Source organism: Drosophila navojoa, chromosome 5, assembly GCF_054131105.1.
Source record: "Drosophila navojoa isolate 15081-1374.11 chromosome 5, UAZ_NAV_1.0, whole genome shotgun sequence".
NCBI lineage: Eukaryota > Metazoa > Arthropoda > Insecta > Diptera > Drosophilidae > Drosophila > Drosophila navojoa.
The window spans coordinates 10979623-11002221 of record NC_142893.1 but is presented as its reverse complement, the minus strand read 5'-3'; the positions used below and the strand labels follow the sequence as shown (position 1 = coordinate 11002221).

Below are 22599 nucleotides of genomic sequence, written 5' to 3'. Positions count from 1 at the left end.
ATATGGTGAAGCATAATTTCATTAATTTCATCTCGACACAAAAACCAAACTAAATTTATTAAACTTTTTCTAAATTTGGTTTCTTTTGCTTTTTGTAATTCCAATAGATAAATGTCTCAACATTTGAATTAATTAGTTAAAGTATTCATATAATATTTGTTGATAACATATATATATTTGTGGATATCTGGATATTATATATTGGCCACACACATGCACAGACACAGACACACACACACATACACACACGCATCTATAGATTGAGAGACATATCATTTATCTGTACGACACTTCAACTCACATAAGAAATTTGCATGGATTTCATATAGTATATATGCATATATATATAGATATACACATACGTATATAGACACAGAACTTGTTGGAGAGCAACCCATAAGAGAACCAATGTAACATTTGCCAAACCCATTTCAACAATTCAAACATTTTGAAACAAATGCTACACGACGTTCTCTCTCCGGATGGAACTGATCAAACGAACGAACGAACGATTGGAACAGAGATATTCCAAAAATATCCAAACTTGAAACAGCTCACTGCACAATGTATGATATTGGGAGGCCGAAACAGGGCACAGTTCAGACACTTTATAAACACTCGATCCATAGTTATATATAATTATATATAAAAATAATATGGAAGGAAACTCAATTACTTGGGGCAGCAACCAAAGGACAGAACTCCAATCAAATCACTTTTTATATATAGTAGGCCCATATATGTACAAATGTATATGTATATATTATGAATATTACTAGAATTTCAGATGGGAGTAAGCACTTTGTCTTTAGCACTATTTTTGTTCACAAAAACCAGAACTTTGCATCATAAACAACTCTCATTAACCAAATCATAATTGCATAAAAATGATTCGAACTATTTAACACAAAAGAGTTAACACAAAAACTGATCAACATATTTGTTTTCTTTCTTTTGGATTGGGTTTTGATTTTGGATTTTTCATTAAAACTTTTTCTTGTTGTTGATTTTTGCACTAATTGCACATTTAAAAATAAATTGGATACAGAACATTTTGTATTTGCTTTTCTTTTTTTTTTTGTATGGAATGAGAAATCTTTACACTGTGAAAATAATTGAAATCAAAAATACAGTAAATAGTTATCAACAATTCAAAACTTTTTGCACAATTGTAATTAAAAAAAATTAATTTAGGTTGAACTTTTGTTTTGTTGTTTGATTGAACGGTTAAGAAACTTTTACACTCTCACTACACAAGGAATCAGAATCGTGTGTAAAGCATAACAACCATAAATAATATTATTTCTGTGATTGCTTGAGTGGGTCTGTAAAAAGAATAATAATAATATTTGGATTAATGCGTATTCATGTACATGCAATAAAAATATATATAGGGTATATATATTATAATTGTGTGTGCATGTCTGCTTCTTCTTCTTCTCATGCTTCTGCTGCTGCTGTTGTCACTGGCTTCTGTTAGAGGTAACTCCAATTGTCTATTGATTGAATTATGCTTCTACCAATACACACACGAGCATACTTGTGTATGTATATACTTTTCATTTGTGTAAGTCTACATCTATGTTACGTGGCAACAAATCTCTTTTGGATTATGTGCCTGCCCAGCACTGCGAGCGATAGCCACCCGGTCGATGGGTTGCTTAGTTTGCACACAGTTTGTCCATTGTTTAGGCGGTACCGCCGCGCACAACCACAATAACCAGATGATCCTCCTTGAGACCCTCCTCGGTAAGACTGTGGCATGTACGCTTCAAGAGGTCCGTGGAGAAGTCGCACGGTGGGAATGCATAGAGCACGCCCGTGGCCTCGGTCTCCTTGTTCAACAGCGATATAACTCCAGCCGCTTCCTTTTGCTTTAAATAGGAGACGAGATTGCGTAACGGACGCGTCTGCACGCTAGCATCGTCGCAATCGGTATCCACTGTGGAGCCAGCCAGACCCAAGAATATGGCATGCGATGACGAGGATGCAATGCGTTTCTGTACATCCTCCAGCTTAGGAGGATCCAGTCGCAATCTTTGTGTTATGCGCAAATTGTGCTTGCCCTCCTCATCACGCATCAATGATTCCACAATGTCTGTGTCGCCGTCTGTCAGATGAAACTTGGCCGGGAATAAGGAACTCTTCAGTATGAGTGCGCCTGTCCAAATTGTGCTGCACTTGCGCGCTACATCGAGCACTGTGGCTGCCGAGCTGAGGGCATCGTTGCGCCGCGTCGAGGTGTCTGAATCAGAGCCCGGTGAGCGTTTCAATGGTGATCGCGACCGCGATCGTTCGACACCGGGTTCACGTGAACCGGAACGGGTCCGTTCATACGATTCTCCAGGCGGACGACGCCATTCATCATCAGCACCGCCAGGTGGCGGCACCGACGACACCCCACCCATGGCACTCGGATGAGGTGGTCTGTGCACATCATTGTGATAGTGATACATGCCGCGACCACGTCCGCGATAACCGCCACCGCGTCCACGATAGCCGCCACGAGGTGGATATGGCGAATAGCCACCACGTGGAGCATACACAGCCGCCTCCTCATAATAGGGATCGTACTCGGGTCTCCTATACTCGATGGCAGTCTCATCGTATGCCGGCTTCGACGTCTTGAAAGGAGCTGCTGGCGTAGTTCCAGGCAGCTCCGCAAAGTCAGTGCGCAACCTGCGCTCGGGGCCGCCAAGAGGGAAGCCACGCATCTCCTTGACTGCCGCCGTGGCAGCCTCCACTGTCTCGTATTGTATGTAGGCATACGGCTCACCCTTCTGGTACTCAATCTTCTTGATGGCACCAAAGCGATCAAACTCACGCTCCAGCTGTGTCACCGATGTCCAAGCGCCGAGACCACCGATCCAGATTCTTGTGGCCGGCGTTACTTTGCCATAACCAATCTTGCATTGGAACTTGCCTATATACTGGCCAGACAGTTCGATTTTGGCACGATGAGCCATGTCAAGATTCTGATAGCGCACAAAGGCGAACGCGTTGCCGGTGCCAGGCGGCGGTCTCTTTATATCAATGTCATCCACTACGCCATATTTACCAAAAATACGGCGAAGCTCGTCATCAGCAATGGTCACTTCCAGGTTGCCAGCGAACAGTGTGCGTGTGGACAGTGGATCATCTTCTGGCTGCACATGATGCAAATAGTTGGGAAACTTATCCTTTTTGCTTTCTGGCTTCTCGTACGGCACATGTGGCCGCGGGGCCATTGGACGCATCGGTGCATATTGATGAGGCGGTGGATGGCCGTGCATATGATGAGGATGCGCGTGAGGATGACCACGGTGTATTGGCGGACCGCGAGGTGGATGTGGGTACTCATGGTGCATGGGTCGATATTCACGTGGGTGCACAGAATGCGGATGAATGGGTGGACCATAACGGTCATAGGGATCAATTGGAGGCCGACGATGGTCCAATGGCACACCGGGTCCCATGGGCGAACGCGAATAATGGTACCGTTCATAGTCGGGGGGCGACATCGAGTGCCGGGGCCTATAAATTCAATATCCCGGTGTGACTACATGTCATAACCTTTAGGTAAAAGTCAATAGATTACACACCTGTATTCCGGCCGTGTCGTCGACTTATAAACTGGCTCAACAATTGCCATTTTATCGTAAATGATCAGACGAGGCTTGTGATGCTTGGCTTCACGTGCATCCTCCGGCGTGCGAAAGCACACGTAGGCAACACGTTCGTCCAGATCGTGCGCAAGTCGCACACTGAAATCCCCAAATTTCTTGTATTCACGGTAGAGTGTCTCTTCGATGAACTCGTCAGGTGCCTTTGGAGGCAAAGCACTCACACAGAGAACTTTGTAGCCAGCGGGACGCTCTGCAGCAGGCGGACCACGCATATAAGGCTCTCGATGCGGAGAGCCATAACGACCGCGCGGGCTTGGCGAACGGTCCAAACGGCGACGCATACGTTCCGGTGACATCCGTTCCGGTGAATCACCCGGCACACCTCCTCCATTATCGTAGCCACGGCCCATGCTGCGCGAATTTCTTACTAGGTTTCCTCTGCCTGGTGAGCGAGATGCGCTACGTTTCATATTGTGAATTTTGACAGTTATTCGATCAAGTTCAGCTCCTTCTCTATGAATACTCATGAGCAGGAGCGGAAGCTTTTTGTTATACCTTAGCCTTTTTCTTGTGACGAAGTCTGTGGAAAGTATATAAAAATATTGAAGTTACAAAAGTTGTGCAGTTCATTACATACAGTTGTTTGCAATTACACATTTGTATAGTACGTACACACTTACACTTACATACATACGGTGAAAGAAAAACTGAATGCAAATGAAAAAAAAAATGGCGGCGCGACTTAAGCGTCGAGGATTGGGACAGGTAAAACGAAAAATAAAATCTACAAAAATGTACGCGTTTACATAACTATAACACAGCTTACTGTTACTTACCACCAACTTATTGTTCGATTTGTGATGTGCTACACCTTTTTTTAATTATTTCTTTTATGCAGTGACACTAAGAACTCACACACTCCGCGGCTCGCAATTTATGTATTCGTCGAAAAAGTGTGGCGACAAGATGATACAGCAAAAATATCGATACCGTCTATGTTTCGCTGAATTATCGATACCATGGCGAAATTAACTTGAAAATGGATGTTTTAACCTACATTTTTACTTGATATATAAATATTGGAAATCAAATTACAAATCACAAGTCTAAATATGTATGTATGTGTATAATCTTGTATTGTTAAGTTTGTAGCTTTGTTTGTGATCATGTGGCGATACTACTCACTTGGCTATTGTGAATTGGGAATTAAAATTCGATTAAACAATGAAATTCGTAGCAAAACAAATGCAAAAGAAAAGCCGGCGAGGTTTTCAAAAAGTTCATTGTAATAAGCATGGCAAGACCAAATGTTGCTGGTTCTGGATAAGGCTTAGTCCAAACGGATTAAGCGACTTTAATTTTGTAACCGCGAGTGTTTAAAATTGACCGAAGTTAACAGCCAAAGAGAAAGAGAATAAAGTTAAAATAGGTAACGTTCATATAACATGCATACATATGTCGTTTTATTCCGAGTGCCAGCTGTGCAGGTATAAAAATAATTCCTCTCCGCATTTTTATGGCGGTAATTAAATGCACTACCTGTGAATTCCGATGCTGAACAGCTGTTTTCCTGGATAAACACAGATTGTACATATGTAAATCCATGCATGCTTGTATGTGTGTGCGCGCCTGTATGCAGGCATCTATGGGAGTGTGAGAAGGCTAATCCGCTCGCTTTTTATAGCTCTTGCTCGCACACTTGTAAATATATTCTCAGTAGTTGACGATAACGAAATACATGTCTCTCCCAAATGGAAATATACATATAGAGTTTTGTATTCGCTTAAATGGCAAGTGCACTCTCGTTTCTTAGGCATTTAATGTTTAACAATGGCTGCGAAAGGAACAGATACTGAACGCGTCTCGGAGAACAGTTGTTGCGCTGGCAACGGAGCGAAAGATCAGGCGCGCTATGATCACTACCGGATATATAATGTCCAGTTTGATAACGAGGAGCAAATCAAATTGTTCCAAAAACTTGAGGAGCAGAGCGATAGCCTCACCTTCATTGGCCACGCACGCGAAATCGGGCAAAAACTTTCAATATTGGTGGCAGCTCATCGCGTAGCAGACTTTGCAGACTTGCTGGAGACTTATAAGCTAAAACATCGAGTTTTGGTATGTGCTGGAATATATTCAAAATAATATTTTCATATAGTAATATATTGTTTATATTGCAGACATACAATTTCCAGGAGAAAATTGATCGCAATATGGGCGAAGTAGTGCCAGAGGATGTCGATGCCTCAAAATTGGACTGGCAGCATTTTTTCCACTTAAAAACAATCTACAGTTGGCTGGATCGCATGACTGCTAAGTATCCCGATCAGTTGAATGTACTAAATATGGGCACCAGCACCCAGGGAAATGACATTAAGGGCGTTAAAGTGGGCAACAATCCGTCGAATAAGGCAATTTTTATTGAGAGCGGCATCCATGCACGCGAGTGGATCGCCCCTGCCACAGCCACCTACATTATCAACGAGCTGTTGAGCTCGACAGATGAGCGCATTCAGAGCTTGGCCAAGAACTACAATTGGTTCATCTTTCCGTGTGTCAATCCCGATGGCTATAAATATACATTTGAGCATGATCGCATGTGGCGCAAAAATCGCCAGTTATTCGGCACCTGTAGGGGAGTTGACCTGAACCGCAACTATCCCGATCATTGGAACTCTACGGGCTCCAGCAGTGATCCCACTCGATATGATTTCGCTGGGCCCAGCGCAGCAAGCGAAGTGGAGACGCAGCGTCTGATTGAGTTTATACGCAATAATGTTGAAAAGGAACAGATCAAGACGTACATTTCCCTACACTCTTACTCACAGATGCTCATGTTCCCATATGGCTACACCAAAGAGCATGTGTCCAACTATGACGATCTGCAGGAATTTGGAAAAAAAGCATCGGCTGCCATCAAGGCGGAGAGTGGACGAGACTACGTAAGTGGCAATCTGTATGAGACCATTTATCCATCAAGCGGTGGTAGTATGGATTGGGCTCATGCTGAAGCTGGCATACCAATTGCCTACACATTTGAGCTACGTGGCCCACCCGATAGCCAGGATCTATTCATTCTACCCGCGGTGGAAATACAGCCAACGGCCAGTGAAGCACTTACAGCGATTCGCACCATAGTTGAGGCTGCTGCTGAGAAAGGCTACTACAAGTGAATGATTTGCACATTATATAAATAACTATATTATAAAAGAACTTGACGTATAACGATATAGGGTACTAAGAAAATGGTTTTACAAGCGATATAATCTAAAATAAATTCACATGTTTTACTGTTATGATAAGAAAAACTTATTGTTTGCGTTCTTATATATGTATATATGTACATATAAAATCCAGTTAAGTAAACAATCGCCTTGGCGTTAAATTCATATACATACATATGTATATATTTGCATACATAAAGACTTAAATATATACATATTTAATAGCAAAGTGATTTTCTTGTCTCGTAAATGGTCCTTGGCTTAAACCTTAAACCTGCTATTTTAATTAAAAGAAGTCTGGAGCCAGTCAAAATAACAATTTTTTGACAACCGCTTTACCAGCTTCATCTTCGAAGTGTCCTTAGACCGCTGCTACAAACGCGCTGTCATTTCTTGATCTTCCATTTCTTTGGTAAGTTACAGTGTCCCCACATTTTTTCGTATAAAATGGCCAACGCCCGACCACAAGCCAAAGGCATATGCGCAATGGGAATCTTCCTTGTCGTAAAAGGCCAAACCCTTTCTAACCAAGATGGCAATAAACAGACGTAGAGTCTAAAGAAATTATCGTACATACATGTACATACTGTATAAACTACAAAAATATTGTTTATAATCATTTAAATAGTCCGGGGGAAATACTGTCAGGAATATTCTTCAAAATAAAGAAAATCTACATTGATAAGCATTTATCGTAATCGTATTTCGGATATTTTGCATTGATAAATCGAAATACAATTTCGACTACAGGTTTGGTATTTTTCAATTGTATTCAGTGTATTTTTCACGTTGGCCGCTCGCGGTCACACTGTACACATCCCTATAGGTCTCGGCAGAAACATATAGATTTTTTTTATTAAACACTCACTAAATTAAACTATAAAAAGACGCCGAAGTAGTTACGTTTTTTATTGCTGTAACGTAGAATAAGACGCATCGCTTTCTTTGCAACGTGTACGGTGTAGGGTAAGCCCGAGCAAGCCAAAAGTGAAAGTCCCAGAAAAAGTACAAAAAGAGAGATAGAGTGACAGAGTGTGAAAGAGAGAGATAGAGATATATAGCGAGAGAGAGAGAGAGTGAGCGAGAACGGTGGAAAAGAGCCAGAGTCTGGGTGAGAGAAAAACGATTTTTTCAGAGAACAACGCGGATTTTCGTATTTGCTGTGGACGGGGAAACGTGTGTGTGAATTGAGCAGAACCTGGTGAGTACATTTTCTGCCTGCCTGCCTGTTTGCAATTGGTATTTTTGTATGTTGTTGTATTTGCATTTTCAATTGAAGCCGAAAATAATTTGAAAGCAGAAGCAAAACCGAAACGCAACGGCGCCAATATATAGCAAAACGAAACAAGCAAAAATATTAATAATATTAAAGAAAAGAAACAAGAAACAGCAGCAACAACAACATCAACAACGGCAACGGCAACAACAACAATAATAATAACCATAGAAAATAACGAGAAAAGTCAGCGCGCTGCCGAAGACCGTCAAAATTCTCAGCCACAGCCAGCACACACCACCTTACAGCACCTGCACCCTATTAGCTGCCACCACGCTCCACCACAAACAACCAGCCATAATGTTCGTCAATTCGATGACGTTCCGTGGAAATCCGGCTAATTATCACCAGCAGCAGCCGGCGCTCAACCATCATACGCTGGCTGCCGCCGCTGCCCATCATCAGCAGCAGCTGCACCATCATGCTGCAGCAACTGGGCACCTGGGCCATGGCGTTGGCGGCGGTCATGCGGCTAGCAATCATTTGGCTGCTGCTGCTGTGCTGGGACGGCATGGACATAATTCCTTGAATGCCGGGCACACGTCCAGTTCGTCGCACTCGAGCGGTGCACTGGCTAGTGGTAGCAGCGGCAGCAGCAATAGTTCGCCGGATAGCGGAAAAATTTACATCAAGAATCTGGAGCGTTCGATTGACAACAAGGCGGTGTACGATACGTTTTCGGCCTTTGGCAACATTTTGAACTGTAATGTGGCTAAGGATGAGGATGGCAACTCCCGTGGCTATGGCTTTGTGCACTTCGATTCGGAGGAAGCCGCCCGGGCGGCCATTGAAAAGGTCAATGGAATGCTATGCAATAATCAGAAGGTTCATGTGGTCAAGTTTATACCGCGACGAGACCGCGAGCAGGAGAAGGCAACCCATTTTAAGAATCTATACGTGAAGAATCTCAGCGAGGAGTTCACCGAGCAGCATTTGCGAGAAATGTTCGAGCCCTATGGCCGCATTACCAGTCACAAGGTGCGTCTATTCTAATGTTGTTTGTTCACTTCTCTTTTTTTTGTGAATATATTTTAGGGCAGGCAGGCAGGCCAATGCCGGGGCGGTGGCGGGAGAATAGGGGAGTATGAGTGAGAGCTGGAGCTGCAGATAAACCATGTGGCACACTTTGTCATCTCTTAAGAAAACGCCACTCACAGCACTCTCTCTCACACTCTCGCTCTCGCTCTTAGCCCGCGCTGCGGCCAACTGGTGCGCATGCCCGCCCTAAAGAATTAACTAACTGATTGTCGTCGTCCCGCTTCAAAGTTTCGCTGCAACGGGGCAGCAGTGGCAGCCGCAGCAAGCGATTGTTGTTGTCATTATAATTGCTATTATTAATTCGAAATTCATTTACAGTTGATGCTGGATGAAGAGGGACGTTCGCGCCGTTTTGGATTCGTAGCATTCGAGAGTCCACAATCGGCGCTGGCCGCCGTCATTGGGCTGCACGGCAAGCAGCTGGGCGACAACAAATTCTTATATGTGGCACGAGCACTCAGCAAAGCTGAGCGGCAGCAGGAAATCAACCGCAAGCTGGAGGAGCGCAAACGTCAGAAGGCCGGCCAGATATTTTATTACTAAAAATTGGTAACGGAATGGACGGATCTAAACGCTTTTGCGTCCGATGCGAGAGTAACAAGATTATATAGAATCCCCCTCCAACCCCTCACACGTAACAAACAATATACACACAACATACCAATATCTGATATATATGTATATGTATAAAGACATGTATACATATATATTAGAGATATTTACGAGAAATTGTATTCTGCATCAAGCAAAAACTTAAAAACAAAATGCAATACAAGGCAAGCACAGAAGAGACAACCCACACACACACACATTTAGGTGTAGGCAACAGACACACATACTCTTGAGAGATCTGCTAACGCAGAATTATCCAAATCCAAATGCAAATGGAAAATAAGGAATTCACATACATAGATTTCCGAATATTAATACCTAATATGAAATCTACTACAACAAATTGAAAAACAAAAAAAATAACAAAAACAAAACAAAAAAATGAGAAAGGAAAAAAAATAATAATTCGCTAGATTTTCTTTAACTTTCTTTCGATTAGATGTTTGTCTCTTGTTGAATTTAAAGAGCAGAAGCCCCAAAAAATAAATAAAACGTAAAATTAAACAAAGATAAACAGCTTCTAGCTTCACGAACAGAATGCGTACGCAAATGTCTAAATATATTAAAATTACTAAAAAAAAAAAAAACAAAACAAAAAATTCTAGACAAGCGTCGAAACAAATATATAGCTACCATGTCGCGGAGTCATGGGCAAATATTGAATATTTACACACATACTATATATATTAAACCACACTACACGATTGCTGTAAAATTCTATAAACAATTAAAGCACCCACTTTACGTATATAAAGGAAACAAAAAACCTAAAAAAAAAAAGAAAAAAAAATATATATTACACGCTGTAGCTTAAAAGCGTTTATAATAATACTCACACATACACACGCCCACACACACATCCTAACTAACGCTAATTAAAAAAAAAAAAAAACAACAAAATACAAAAAATAAAAGAGAAGAGATTTGAGGAAACCTTAAAGAAAAAATATGGGAGCACGAGGGAAACTCTTGTGTGCAATTGCAATTTACAATGGGAAAAAGAGTATTAAATTAAATTTGTAACAATTACAGAACATTTTTGTAATTTATTGTAAATTGTTTAAAAGTAGCTAACAACATATTGAACACCAGACAGCAACAAAAACTGTAAACGATATAATTTCAAAAATCGAAATAAATGATTGTACGTGTAACACACACACACAAATGCTTACAACATTTTAGAAAAAACATACTCTCAATTATAAAAAAGAGAAAAATATTGAAGTAATGAAAAAGAAAATAAAAAGCGTGTAAACAAGCTCGACACATTTTCAAATAAACCGGAAAAAGAGCAAAATGGCAATGGCAAATTATACAATATATATTTTAAGATTATTGAGCTTAATTTTTAAACATGTTTCAAAAAGATGAAGAAATTCAAAACAAATTCCCACATAAAATAACTAAACACACAAACCATTTGTATAGTTAAAAATGAAAGAAAATAAGAGCTGACAACGGCAAAAACAAAACAAAAACAATTGAAATATAGTAATTAAATGAAACGCGAAACCTTAAGAATTGCATAAATACACACTCACATTTACAATAATTTATTATGTAACGATTAATTTTAAATTTCCGTTTCGAGTTTAAAATAGAAAAGGGAAAATGATAATGAGTAAAGCGTTGCTAACAATTTTTGTCAGCTAAGTAGAGCTAAACATATAAAAAAGAAAATTTATGATTTACAGGAAATTGATAGTATTAGTATATACACACACACACGCAATATGAATTTAGAGAAGAGTAAACAAAAACAAAAGCAAAAAAATATTAATGCAAAATGTACAAAAAACAAAAACAAAATGAATATGAAACTTTTCGTTTGCATAGCAAATGCGACATATGTGTATTTTTATCATTAATTGTAATAAAACCAAAACTTAATTGCTTTTGCAGAATTTAACTTAAAAAGAAAATCAAGAATAGGATGATGAAAACAAAAATCCCCAAAAGAAAATCAATGATGAATAGTATGAGTAAAAAAAAAAAACAAAAACAAAATGAAAATGAAAACCTTGAAATATATAACCTTTTATAGTACTAAATTTTTAGCCAGTACGAATTAAAAACAAAAAGAAAAGAATAGAAAACAAAATGCAAGTTTACAAGGCAAAACTCGAACAAAAAGAAAAACAAAAGAAAAAACCCATTAAACAAATGAAACTGAATTCAAAATTTATAATAAATACTCGATTTTGCACATTTTTGCTAAATGAGAAATTAATTACATAAATAAAAATTATGTACTATTTTTTTTTAATATAATTTTTTTTTAGACCCAAGCTACACACACACACCTTATACACACATATATATAACAGGCGTATATATATATATATATATATTTATATGTATATATATATATATATAAATGTAATTCCATTAAAAAAAAAAAGAAAAACTCCTAATTATAAACATATAGAAATGAAAAGGAAAAATACCTACTTATTAAAACCCAAGACGATATATAAAAATTCATGATGATGCAGAATCATCAAAGAAAACAAGTAAATTGCAGTAAAAAATATGAGAAATTTGAATAAAAATGCTTTTGCAAAAAGTGTTTAAAATTGAGCAAATTTGTTGTATTCAATTTAAATTAATAACAAATAGCAAATACTTAAACAGTTAACATAAATTTTAAAAGAAACGCCCCAAGACGACAAAGAACACACACAAGCACATGCACAACATGAATTAAGATCGTTGGATTAATTATTCGTCATCAATTATCTCTATATCGCTATTGGGGGATTTCAATTCTTCGATTTCGTCCTGCAAATCCTCGATTTGCTCCTCATATTTGCGCTTGATGGAAGCAATCTATGTGATTTAAATATACAGGATATGTAAGAATCAATATATAAGAATCAATATGCGTAGTATGATGAGTGGGACAAACCTTCGCCTCGAATTCCCGATTAAGCATAGCGATCTTCCTCTCCTGCCGCTCCTCGCACTGCTTCAGATTCGTTTGTATGCTCGCCTCGAATGTGTCGGTCAGCTCCTTGCGCAGCTTCTCCTCCTGCAGCTGAAGCTTCAGCACAATGTCATAGTTCAGCCGTTCGACCTCAGCACGCAGACTGTCAAGTAATATATAATTATTATTAGTTATAATGTCAGTTAACATCCATCTACTTTACCTAATGTTCTGAGCTTCCAGTTCTTCGATGTATTGCCTGTCGCGCGAGTCTCCAGTCGAGCTGTACTCGGCGAATAGCGAATAGCGCGTGTTGTGTTGCTTCACCAACTGCTGCTTAAATAATATATTCTTCGCTATCGAGGCAAAGCTGAGCACATTTAGATTCTCTTCGTAATATTTATCGAGCGGCGTTACTGTGACAATCATGGCCAAGCGCTCCTTGCCCAGCAGAGCGGCCTGCAGCAGCATCGTCAGCTTCGAGTCCCGATATGGAATGACATCAGCATTGGCCTTCTTCTTTGTTGAGCTGGCCGCGTCCAGGCAACGACCCAACACCATAAGCGACGTGTTGATGCTTTGTGCCTCTTTTAAACGGGATCCGATCGTGCCCGTTTTGTCCACACGCTCTGAGCCGGCAAGATCGCAGAATTTGTATGAGTTTTGAGTGGTCATGCCCGTCCGATGGTATTTCAGTACGTCCACCGTGAAGACGCAATGCGAACGACTCGAGTTGGCATTAACTGCCGTGGAAGCGTACGTCAGACGTTGCTGTCCCAACCGTAGTAGCTTCAGAGCTTCCTCGCTGCTTCTCACAAATATACTAGTCAGGCCCTTGATGAAGACTTGGCCCTTGTTGCAAACGATCTTTAGATTTTTCCGCCGAGCCTCCATATTTTGCTGACGTGGAGGTAAAGTCAACAGATCGTAGACGAGCTCATTGTATATTTCGACAAATGACACCCAAATCATGACGGACACTTCTTCGGCTGGCTTCTCTTCGAATTCATGATCGCCATGGATTACTTGCTTTAGGCGCTGGTGTTGAGCCTGCATATCCGGGCACAGCGCCAACAACTGTCGACGTATTTGCATTTCCTTCATAGTAACATCGTCTTCCAGGATTACCATGCGCGCATTAACAAGCTTCAGCTTGGCTGCCATATACACCTGCTTATTGTACAGAGTAAAGATATGTTCCAGAGCGCGTGGAATAATGCCGGCCCTAACACTGTCACCTAGTTTAGCGAATCAAACTTAACGTGAATGCCGATTATGAGTGATAAGAGGGTTTCTGATTACATACCAAGCAACGTATAGGTTTTACCCGATCCAGATGTACCATAAGCCATGATAGTAACGCACTCCTCGTCTATAATGCGTGGACCCACGCATTTGTCGTATATATCCCGCTGACCAACTTGGCTATCAAATATGTTGGTGAAGCTGTAGTGTTTTTCCATGCGGTTCACGTTGTTGCTGCTGTTCTCGTTGGAGGCGGCGCTAGTGATCAACACATTTCCACACTCGGAGATAATATACAATTTGGATGGAGATTCCACAGGTCGCAGGCGTAGAAATACCTGTGGCCCTGTCTCCATTTCGCTATCTATTGAGCTGCCACCCTCATCCCCGGTTTTCGTGTACTCCGATTCTGTGTCTGAGCAATCGGTGGAGCTATCGCTGGTTTCAAGGAGCACCTCATCGAAGAGTCGCAGTTGTTTGTTGGGGCGAGGACGAAAACGACGATCGATGCTAGGATCCCGTGGCATTAAAAAAGAGCGCATTTCGCGCTTGCTAACCTCTTCTCTCTCCATTGGTTTGCGCACTGGTATCCTTTAATGTTTTTAATTTAATGTGGTCGTCACTTTTGGCGGTTTGACTTAAAGACGCTTGTTTACGAGTTGCCAACTTTTTTAAACCTATGCTCACTTTGCCAACTATTTCGAAGCTAGAGCTGGCGAGTAGAAAGTATCGAGTAATTTTTCTACCGGTCGAAAGCAATACTATCAATAAATCGAGTGTTTACGAATACCGCCAATATATCGAATAATTTCACAAAGGTGGCAGCTCTAATAACACGAGTGTACAAAACATAAACATTATAAAGGCGGGATCTCTTGTTTATATAAATAAATAGACTTTGATATGAGTAAGAAGACAACACGATCCGTAAAACCCAAGGTTGACCCAGATGCGGCGCCTCAGCAAAAAGCGTGTGCTATCAAGAAAGTCTTCTACATATCCGAAAAGTTACTTAATACCGATGACGATCAGCGAATGTGTTTGGAGCGATTTTATCATCCCGGTAAGGGGCAACCGGCTTTGTTTATAACGTTGCACGAACGGCAAATAATGGAGGTGCTCGAGTACGCAGAGCCACGACGCAGTTGGCTACTAAATAGTGAAGTCTGCTCCAATGGACGCACGTATATGACGACGCCAATAGACCCAACGTTTCTTGCACTGCATCATCTCCGGAAGCACTGTGCCCAGCGTGCAATGTCTCTGGACAGCATTAGCGTAGATGAGGCGGACTCTAGCACAAACCGCCTGTTAACCAAATTCATAGACGCTGACAGTCTAAAAAGCGTGGCCGATGTTAAGACATCTGGGGAGCTTGTCTTCTACAAATACAACAAAGATCGAACTTTGGCGTGGCTTGCTCTGAAAACACGACAGGTTGTGTCTGTTCTCAAGGCAAAGCAAGTCCATTGCGGCTTGGGTGCCAAGTCGCAGAACTTTGTTCGCAGCGAAAAGATTGTGGACGATAATGATGTCAAGGAGGTGGATTACTTACGCATGGCTTGCGACTATGTGGGTCGCTATTTGGATGCGGACTTGCATGCCGAACTAACGCGTTATCTGGAAATACCAAGCGAGATTCAAGCTCTAGTCGAGGAAAATGCCACGGCAAAGAAGCGAAAATCTCAGCAAGGCCAAGCCAGTGCGAATAGTAAGAAAATAAAGCTCGCCAATGGCGAAGATGCTGCAACTCAGTTAAGGAATAGCAGTCTGCTGGACAGCGATGATAACAAGGAGAGCATCACTTCGCCGCCAAGCACACCTGCACCGCTTAAGGAGCGCACCATGACGGCTAAGGAGAAGGTTCTGGCCAAGAGCGCCAAGGGCAGCAAAAGCATTGCATCCTTCTTCAAAGTCAAATAGTTTTAGGTACTTTAATTTAGTTAAGAATAATGTTACTTCAATTCGATTGTTCAATATACTCCATCAATTTTAATTTATGTAAACAAGCGGCATTTTTGAAGTTCACTGACTTCTGCTTACATTTTTGTCACATATCTTGTCAATTGGCTTGTTTAATGTATTGTTAACATGTCTGGCGCGGCACTACCAACAAATTGGATAAACAAGTCGGCCGAGCTGTCACCCGCCACAAATTAATTACGATTGTTTGCATAGCTCTGAATATCATTTATGAGTTTTTATCAGACGGGGCCTCTGGGAGAAAGTAACTGGAAATTTGACACTTTTAGCTTGGATGAAAAATATCCAATATTGAAATTTATACACTTAAAGGAGCATAAACTTTGTCAACTTCTTTAATATGAAATTCGATTAAAAGGCGCTTAAAATGCAGCCCTGCATTCCAAAAGAAGAAGAGCATCCTGAGTTGCTCTGCCCTTTTAGTGTTGCCACATCCTTGTATGAAATTCACTGAAAAGGCTCTAGTGTAGCCCTGGTTGTTATAAACTTCAAAAGCGTTTTCATAACTGCAAGCCGTAGAAAAAATATTGAGCCACTTCTATTTTGTTTTCACAAATTGTTCATTGATTTGGAGACAGCCTCATATAATAGGTCTCGTGAATATCCATATGAAATATTATAAATAGATGCCGAAGCTTGAAAGTGTTGACCTGTCAATTTGAAATTCAGTTACTTGACATTATAAGCCTACGAGCAGAGCTTTCTTTTAACGTCAACTGTCGAGTTTTGGCCTTTTGCAAATTTGTGTTTCAGTTGAAGATATAAATTGCAAAAGCACAATGTCGATTTCTGATGATATTTTAAATGCGGAAATGGTTTATGCAGATCCTTCAGAACTGCCAAACACATTGTTTGCCGATGTTGACCCAGCGGACAGCAGTGTGGAGCAACTCTTCAAGATGCCGCTGCCATTTAAGGAGTCCATCCCCGAGGAGAAGACTGTAATCAACAATAAAATTGAGGTTGTGTCGCCGGGGTATGAGCTCAAGTACAAGCTCGAGGGACATCAGCGTCAGACTACAGCGGTTCGCTTCTCTCCCGGTGGTGAGTGGTTAAGCAGTGCATCGACTGATAGCGTACTCAAAGTGTGGGACGTGGACACGGCTAAGTTGCACCACACGCTGACAGGTCATTCACTGGGCATTAACGATGTGGCCTGGTCGTCGGATGGCAAATTCATGGTCAGCTGCAGCGACGACAAGACCATCAAGATATGGGATCCCATCACTGGCCAGTGCCAAAAGTCATTTTTAGGCCATAATAAATACGTGTTCTCATGCATCGTTCATCCGCAGTCGAATCTGATAGCCTCAACTAGCTTCGATTGTTCCGTAAGGCTGTGGGACGTACGCAACGGCAAGGCACTGAATAGGATCCTCGCCCACATGGATCCCATTTCATCTGTAGACTTTAATCGTGACGGGACGCTCTTTGTGACCGGCAGCTTTGATGGGCTTGTTCGCATTTGGGACACCATCAGTTGCCAAGTGATGAAGACGCTCATCGACGAAGACAATTCCCCGGTGGGCTATGTGAAGTTCGCCCCAAACGGCAGATATATACTAGCCGCTTATCTGAACAGTCAGATAAAGCTGTGGAATTTCCAGAAGCCGAAATGCTTGCGCGTCTACAAGGGTCACACCAATCTTAAGTACTGCATCTCCGTAAACTTTTCCGTTACGGCTGGCATGTGGATCGTATCGGGCAGCGAAGATGCGTCACTGTATATCTGGAGTCTGCAGAACAAGCAGCTTGCCCAGAAGGTGCCCGCTCACACAAGTGAGGTCATTTGCACCGACTGTCATCCCAAATTGAATCTGATAGCAACGGGCGCTCTACAAAACGCGGACAATCTCAAGATCTGGCAGAGCAGCGAGACTGTAATCGAATTAAATAAATAATTTGTATTTAATTAGAACCTAATTGCCATTTGTCTTTAAGCCAACTTTTTATTGAAAATGTTGTTATCAGCCGGTTCGTAATATTGTAAATTGCTCTGAAGCGATAAGATGATAATCAAAATCGCAAATCGTATACTCATGAGTGTGCCTGTGTGTATGTGAAAGAGTGTGCGAGTGTGCATATGTGTGTATGTGCTTGCACACAGTCTGGGCCCAGTCGAGCCCGCGGGCAAGCGATTAGAGCGTCATTCAAGTCCGGAGCGTCGCTCTGAGCGAACGTTCGCTTCGCTATTGTAACTTAACGCGGAACTAAACACCGAACCCGATACTAAACCAGAGAAATAAAATATCAATATACATATATAAGTAGACGTGAATAATCTTGTAAAAATCGTTGAGCTTGCAGCGAAGTTATGAGAGCCGACGATAATGAAGGTAATTTTATTGCATTCGAAATGCGGGCAACAGGTGAGAAGGGAAAATTAAAAATTCCCCGCTCCATATTATTGTTGTTATGGCTATTTCATGGCTGGTTAGAAAGCGTGCGACAATCAATTGAATATCTTTCAATTGATCGATGCGACAATAATGTGTGACGTTTCAATTTAAATATCAAAATCTTCAGTTTGAGTTAGCAAAAATTTTACCCTGCTTCAGCTTTAAAAAATCAATAGTAAATCTAATACAAATATTTTTGTTCACTTAAGTAGCTCATATCTGACTAACAGTTCTTGAATGCAATCAAAGTGTATGCTAAATAGCTATGTATAGATAATATGTGTGTAGAGTGCATTCTACCAGCTGCAATTCAAGTTCAATTGAGCTTTATCTCGAAGTCTATGTACACGAAATTCCCCAAAGACATATGTATGATAATAATAAACATATTACTATAAATAGCAGCTGAAACACTTTCTAATTCCAGTTTGAAAGATTTCAGTTTATTCACTGAGAGATAAGTATATACGTGACTTATTCACAAAAAACAAAAAATAAATAAATAAACCGTTTTACTTACAAATAAAAACAAGCTTATCTCTGTTTTAGTCGCCTCCAATAATTATTGTCCAAGTCAGTTGCTACCAGGCCAGATTTTCGAATCGTTTGAATTTATGACTTAATAGAGGGGTCCGGATCGTAAACATAATATATGGTCTAATGGATTTGTGACTTGCAGAGAATCTGTACCGTGAGCAGTTGCCGAACGTGGGCACGCTTATCGGAGAGAGTGGACGCAAGTTATGCCGACCCTCGACAATTGCCAGAAAATTTCCAATAATCAGCTGGCTGCCTCGTTATCGGTCGGCATATTTGGTGCAGGATTTCATTGCCGGTTTTACGGTCGGACTTACGACAATACCTCAGGCCATTGCCTATGGCGTAGTGGCGGGCCTGGAGCCCCAGTACGGCCTCTACTCGGCCTTTATGGGCTGCTTTACGTACATTGTGTTTGGTTCCTGCAAGGATGTTACCATTGGTAAGTCGTCAATAGATCATACTGTGAGCTTGGCTAACTAACACGTCTTTGACAGCCACAACTGCTATTATGGCTCTGATGGTCAATCAGTATGCCACGATTAGTCCGGATTACGCGGTGCTCGTTTGCTTCTTGGCGGGCTCGATTATTCTAGTGTTGGGCCTGCTAAATATGGGCGTGCTCGTGCGCTTCATATCGATTCCAGTCATAACTGGATTTACAATGGCCGCAGCCACAACCATTGGCAGTGCACAGATCAACAATCTCGTTGGCCTCAAGGGTAAGCTTTAAATTTTCCAATTTCTTATCGCCTAATCAGCTGGGAACTCTCCAATTTAGTGATTATTATGATCATTATGGCAGTTCGTATATTTGTCAACATATCAAGTGCCGAAATCAATAGTAGGGAATGCAGTAGTCCTTAAAACTTTTCGTGTAGCATATGCATACCCTAATTGCAATATCAATTAGCTGAGTTGCAGTCGAAGATAAAGATGTGAAACGGCGGAAGTACATCGGGTACTTATACAGCCTGAACTTATCTTTTCAAATTCAAATATCAACAGTTCATTCAAATGTGCAGTTCACTCATTGCATTGAACTTTATAATTATATTCCGAATGAACAAATTATATAATATTTAATCCTAGTTTGGTAAGTCGGCATAGAAACTCTAGCCAATCTTCCATGTGGTACATCAATTATAGGAAAGAAATCGGTCTTGAATCTCTTCTTTAACAGGTCCTTCGAATGATTTGTTGCCCTCGTGGAAGCATTTCTTCACCCATCTGCCATCGATCAGGGTCTGGGATGCCCTACTGGGTGTTGTGACTCTGATCTTTCTGTTGCTCATGAAGGTAATTGTCGTCACTAATCTTTAATCTTGCTTTAATATAATCTATCTTGCTCTTTTGCAGCAATTGATAAGGATCAGGTGGGGCAATAGGCTGGTCTGGAAATATCTCTCCCTGTCGCGAAATGCATTGGCTGTCATCTTTGGCACATTCCTGGCCTACATACTCAGTCGAGATGGCAATCAGCCCTTCCGGGTGACGGGCAATATAACAGCGGGAGTTCCACCATTCCGCTTGCCTCCGTTTAGCACAACTGTCGATGGAGAGTACGTCTCCTTCGGGGATATGATAAGCACTGTGGGCGCATCTTTGGCATCTATTCCAATGATAGCCATACTCGAGATTGTGGCCATATCCAAGGCGTTCTGTAAGTACCCACCAAGGTATTCCATTCTGACTGATTATAATTCTGCTATAACTACTTAGCCAAGGGCAAAATCGTGGATGCCTCGCAGGAGATGATTGCCCTGGGCATGTGCAACATCATGGGCAGCTTTGTGCTCTCCATGCCCGTGACTGGTTCCTTTACTCGCACAGCGGTCAACAATGCCAGCGGGGTGAGAACTCCCTTAGGAGGTGCTGTAACGGGCACCCTTGTGTTATTGGCACTCGCCTTTCTCACACAAACTTTTTACTATATACCCAAAACGACGCTGGCAGCGCTCATCATAGCAGCCATGATATCTCTAGTGGAACTGGAGAGGATTTCAGATATGTGGAGGTCGAAAAGTGAGTGGAGCACACCCAATTTTAGCACATTTTATATGCATACATCTTTTCTGTAGAACGCGATCTCTTTCCCTTTGTGGTGACAATCGTGACTTGTCTCTTTTGGAGCTTGGAGTATGGCATCGTCTGTGGCATCATAGCCAATCTCATCTATATACTCTATAGTAGCGCTCGACCGCAAGTAAACATAACGCTTGAGAAGGTAAGCAGATATCCTATTTCACATTTTCTTTATTAAAAATATATTCGACTTCCCCTATATAGATCAATGGCCACGAAATCGCCCTGGTCGATGTCAAACAGAAACTGGACTATGCCTCTGCCGAGTACCTGAAGGAGAAAGTTGTGGCCTATCTTAACCAGCAGGTTTGTAAAGTTCATTTGGCGGTGATCAAGGGTCAGGAAATTAATTCGATTGATTACACAGTGGCTATGGTAAGTTTAGTACTTTAAATACTATCAACTAAATGAAATATTAAATAATATCATTTCAATTGCTCATACAGAATATAATATCACTGTACGGCGATCTTAAGGCACTTAACTGTGAAATGATCTGCTGGAACTGGAATATTGGCTCTGCTGGCGTCGTATGTCGTCTCAAAACTGAAATGCGTTCCATATTTAAGTTTAACTACGAGCTGGAAGAGCTGATCGCCTCCCACTTCGACACATCGAAAACAGCGTCGACTGTCACCATTGAAGCTGCCCAGGGCCAAGTTAATACGGCTTAGAAGAAGCCTTGGTCATCCCATTCAGGATCACAGTATTTTATATATATATGTACATATATTGTTCGAGACACGTGTACTTAGATAAGTTATAAAAAGCCTTTGAGTATAAAACTAGACTATCAGTAAAACAAAATATATATGTAAACAAATTTTTTGGATGGATGCTACTCTTAGAGTATGATAATTAAATACAACGGCATACGCTCTGACCCATAATTCAATTGTCCAACCTAAGGATTCTAGAGCCAGCCTAAAGGTACGGCGACAGCGTGTCTGCTGCATTCGCGTCTCATATTGTATTACGAGACGTTGGGAAAATGCTTCGAGGAACCTCACCCATTATGTCATAATAGTTGCATAACAAAATTAATTGAACTGTTAACCGCAGACATTCGGGCAGACAGTCTATGAGTATTACGATCTCCTTTCTCCGAACAATTGAGCCGAGTGCAATATAATTTATTGCTTTCCCTCGCCACTTGAATGGGTCTGTCTGCGCGTCTGTCTTAAAGCGAAAGAGAGTGAGTGAGTGTGAGAGAGAGAGAAGGAGAGAGATAGCTATAGAGATAGAATAGGCTTCAACCTTTCACCAGTTGGGCAGCTAGTTTCTAGGAAGAGTTTAGTTGGGTTTTAATTGCAGCCTTTGGGGGCATCAAATGCATAGTAGTATATATGTTGACTGGAATTTAGTAGTATGCCTTACATGTAGAGGGTCCATCAATTCCTAATAAATTTGTTGGGTTCTTCGATTGCAGCTACCACCCATCTGCGCTGGAGGTCACCTTAGAAGGTTAAGCATATTTCGTCTGCCATCTGCTCACACTCCATGTGATGCTCCACAGCCTGACATCCGCCCAATACTTAATCTATACTTCCGCTATGGATCCTGTCGCATGATGTCTGCTTTCTTGGACTACCATAGTAAAAATGTCTTGTGAAAATCGATATATATGAGAGAATATGCATATTTAGATATGAACGATATCCTCTGA

At 41.3% G+C, this 22599-nt stretch overlaps 7 protein-coding genes across 9 annotated transcripts; 5 read left to right on the top strand and 2 right to left on the bottom strand.

Annotated features, from left to right (window-relative positions):
- Window positions 1–1052: 1052 nt before the first annotated feature.
- nito (RNA-binding protein spenito) lies at window positions 1053–4632 on the bottom strand. 2 transcript variants are annotated; one of them, XM_089261641.1, is made up of 4 exons: window positions 4442–4632; window positions 4161–4185; window positions 3582–4047; window positions 1053–3513 (listed from the first exon to the last, which is right to left on the bottom strand). In XM_089261641.1, exons 3-4 carry the CDS (start codon window positions 4013–4015, stop codon window positions 1689–1691), a joined length of 2259 nt encoding a protein of 752 aa, XP_089117767.1. In that variant the 5' UTR covers window positions 4016–4047; window positions 4161–4185; window positions 4442–4632; the 3' UTR covers window positions 1053–1688. The 2 variants fall into 2 exon arrangements, with proteins under 2 accessions (XP_089117767.1, XP_017958762.1); XM_018103273.3 differs by having other exon boundaries at window positions 3582–4185.
- Window positions 4633–4820: 188 nt separating this feature from the next.
- On the top strand, window positions 4821–8205 carry LOC108653022 (zinc carboxypeptidase). 2 transcript variants are annotated; one of them, XM_018103297.3, is made up of 4 exons: window positions 4821–5200; window positions 5290–5723; window positions 5786–8030; window positions 8109–8205. In XM_018103297.3, the coding sequence occupies exons 2-3, from the start codon at window positions 5436–5438 to the stop codon at window positions 6776–6778; spliced, it is 1281 nt and encodes a 426-aa protein (XP_017958786.1). In that variant the 5' UTR covers window positions 4821–5200; window positions 5290–5435; the 3' UTR covers window positions 6779–8030; window positions 8109–8205. The 2 variants fall into 2 exon arrangements, with proteins under 2 accessions (XP_017958786.1, XP_089117769.1); XM_089261643.1 differs by having other exon boundaries at window positions 4821–5723.
- Window positions 8206–8405: 200 nt separating this feature from the next.
- Window positions 8406–11532, top strand: LOC108653028 (polyadenylate-binding protein). The gene is made up of 2 exons (XM_030384771.2): window positions 8406–9083; window positions 9462–11532. Exons 1-2 carry the CDS (start codon window positions 8406–8408, stop codon window positions 9684–9686), a joined length of 903 nt encoding a protein of 300 aa, XP_030240631.1. The 3' UTR covers window positions 9687–11532.
- A 795-nt stretch (window positions 11533–12327) lies between these two features.
- sub (kinesin family member subito) lies at window positions 12328–14655 on the bottom strand. Its single transcript, XM_018106842.3, has 4 exons — window positions 13991–14655; window positions 12908–13922; window positions 12667–12847; window positions 12328–12587 (listed from the first exon to the last, which is right to left on the bottom strand). The coding sequence occupies exons 1-4, from the start codon at window positions 14499–14501 to the stop codon at window positions 12480–12482; spliced, it is 1815 nt and encodes a 604-aa protein (XP_017962331.1). The 5' UTR covers window positions 14502–14655; the 3' UTR covers window positions 12328–12479.
- A 7-nt stretch (window positions 14656–14662) lies between these two features.
- LOC108655127 (ribonuclease H2 subunit B) lies at window positions 14663–15938 on the top strand. The gene has a single exon (XM_018106843.3). It carries the CDS (start codon window positions 14833–14835, stop codon window positions 15850–15852), a length of 1020 nt encoding a protein of 339 aa, XP_017962332.1. The 5' UTR covers window positions 14663–14832; the 3' UTR covers window positions 15853–15938.
- A 638-nt stretch (window positions 15939–16576) lies between these two features.
- LOC108655137 (WD repeat-containing protein 5) lies at window positions 16577–17835 on the top strand. The gene has a single exon (XM_018106858.3). The coding sequence runs from the start codon at window positions 16692–16694 to the stop codon at window positions 17811–17813; it is 1122 nt and encodes a 373-aa protein (XP_017962347.1). The 5' UTR covers window positions 16577–16691; the 3' UTR covers window positions 17814–17835.
- A 197-nt stretch (window positions 17836–18032) lies between these two features.
- LOC108655136 (sodium-independent sulfate anion transporter) lies at window positions 18033–21740 on the top strand. The gene is made up of 9 exons (XM_018106857.3): window positions 18033–18248; window positions 18991–19290; window positions 19346–19570; window positions 20032–20147; window positions 20208–20511; window positions 20571–20873; window positions 20930–21075; window positions 21138–21308; window positions 21380–21740. The coding sequence occupies exons 1-9, from the start codon at window positions 18227–18229 to the stop codon at window positions 21605–21607; spliced, it is 1815 nt and encodes a 604-aa protein (XP_017962346.1). The 5' UTR covers window positions 18033–18226; the 3' UTR covers window positions 21608–21740.
- Window positions 21741–22599: the final 859 nt, after the last annotated feature.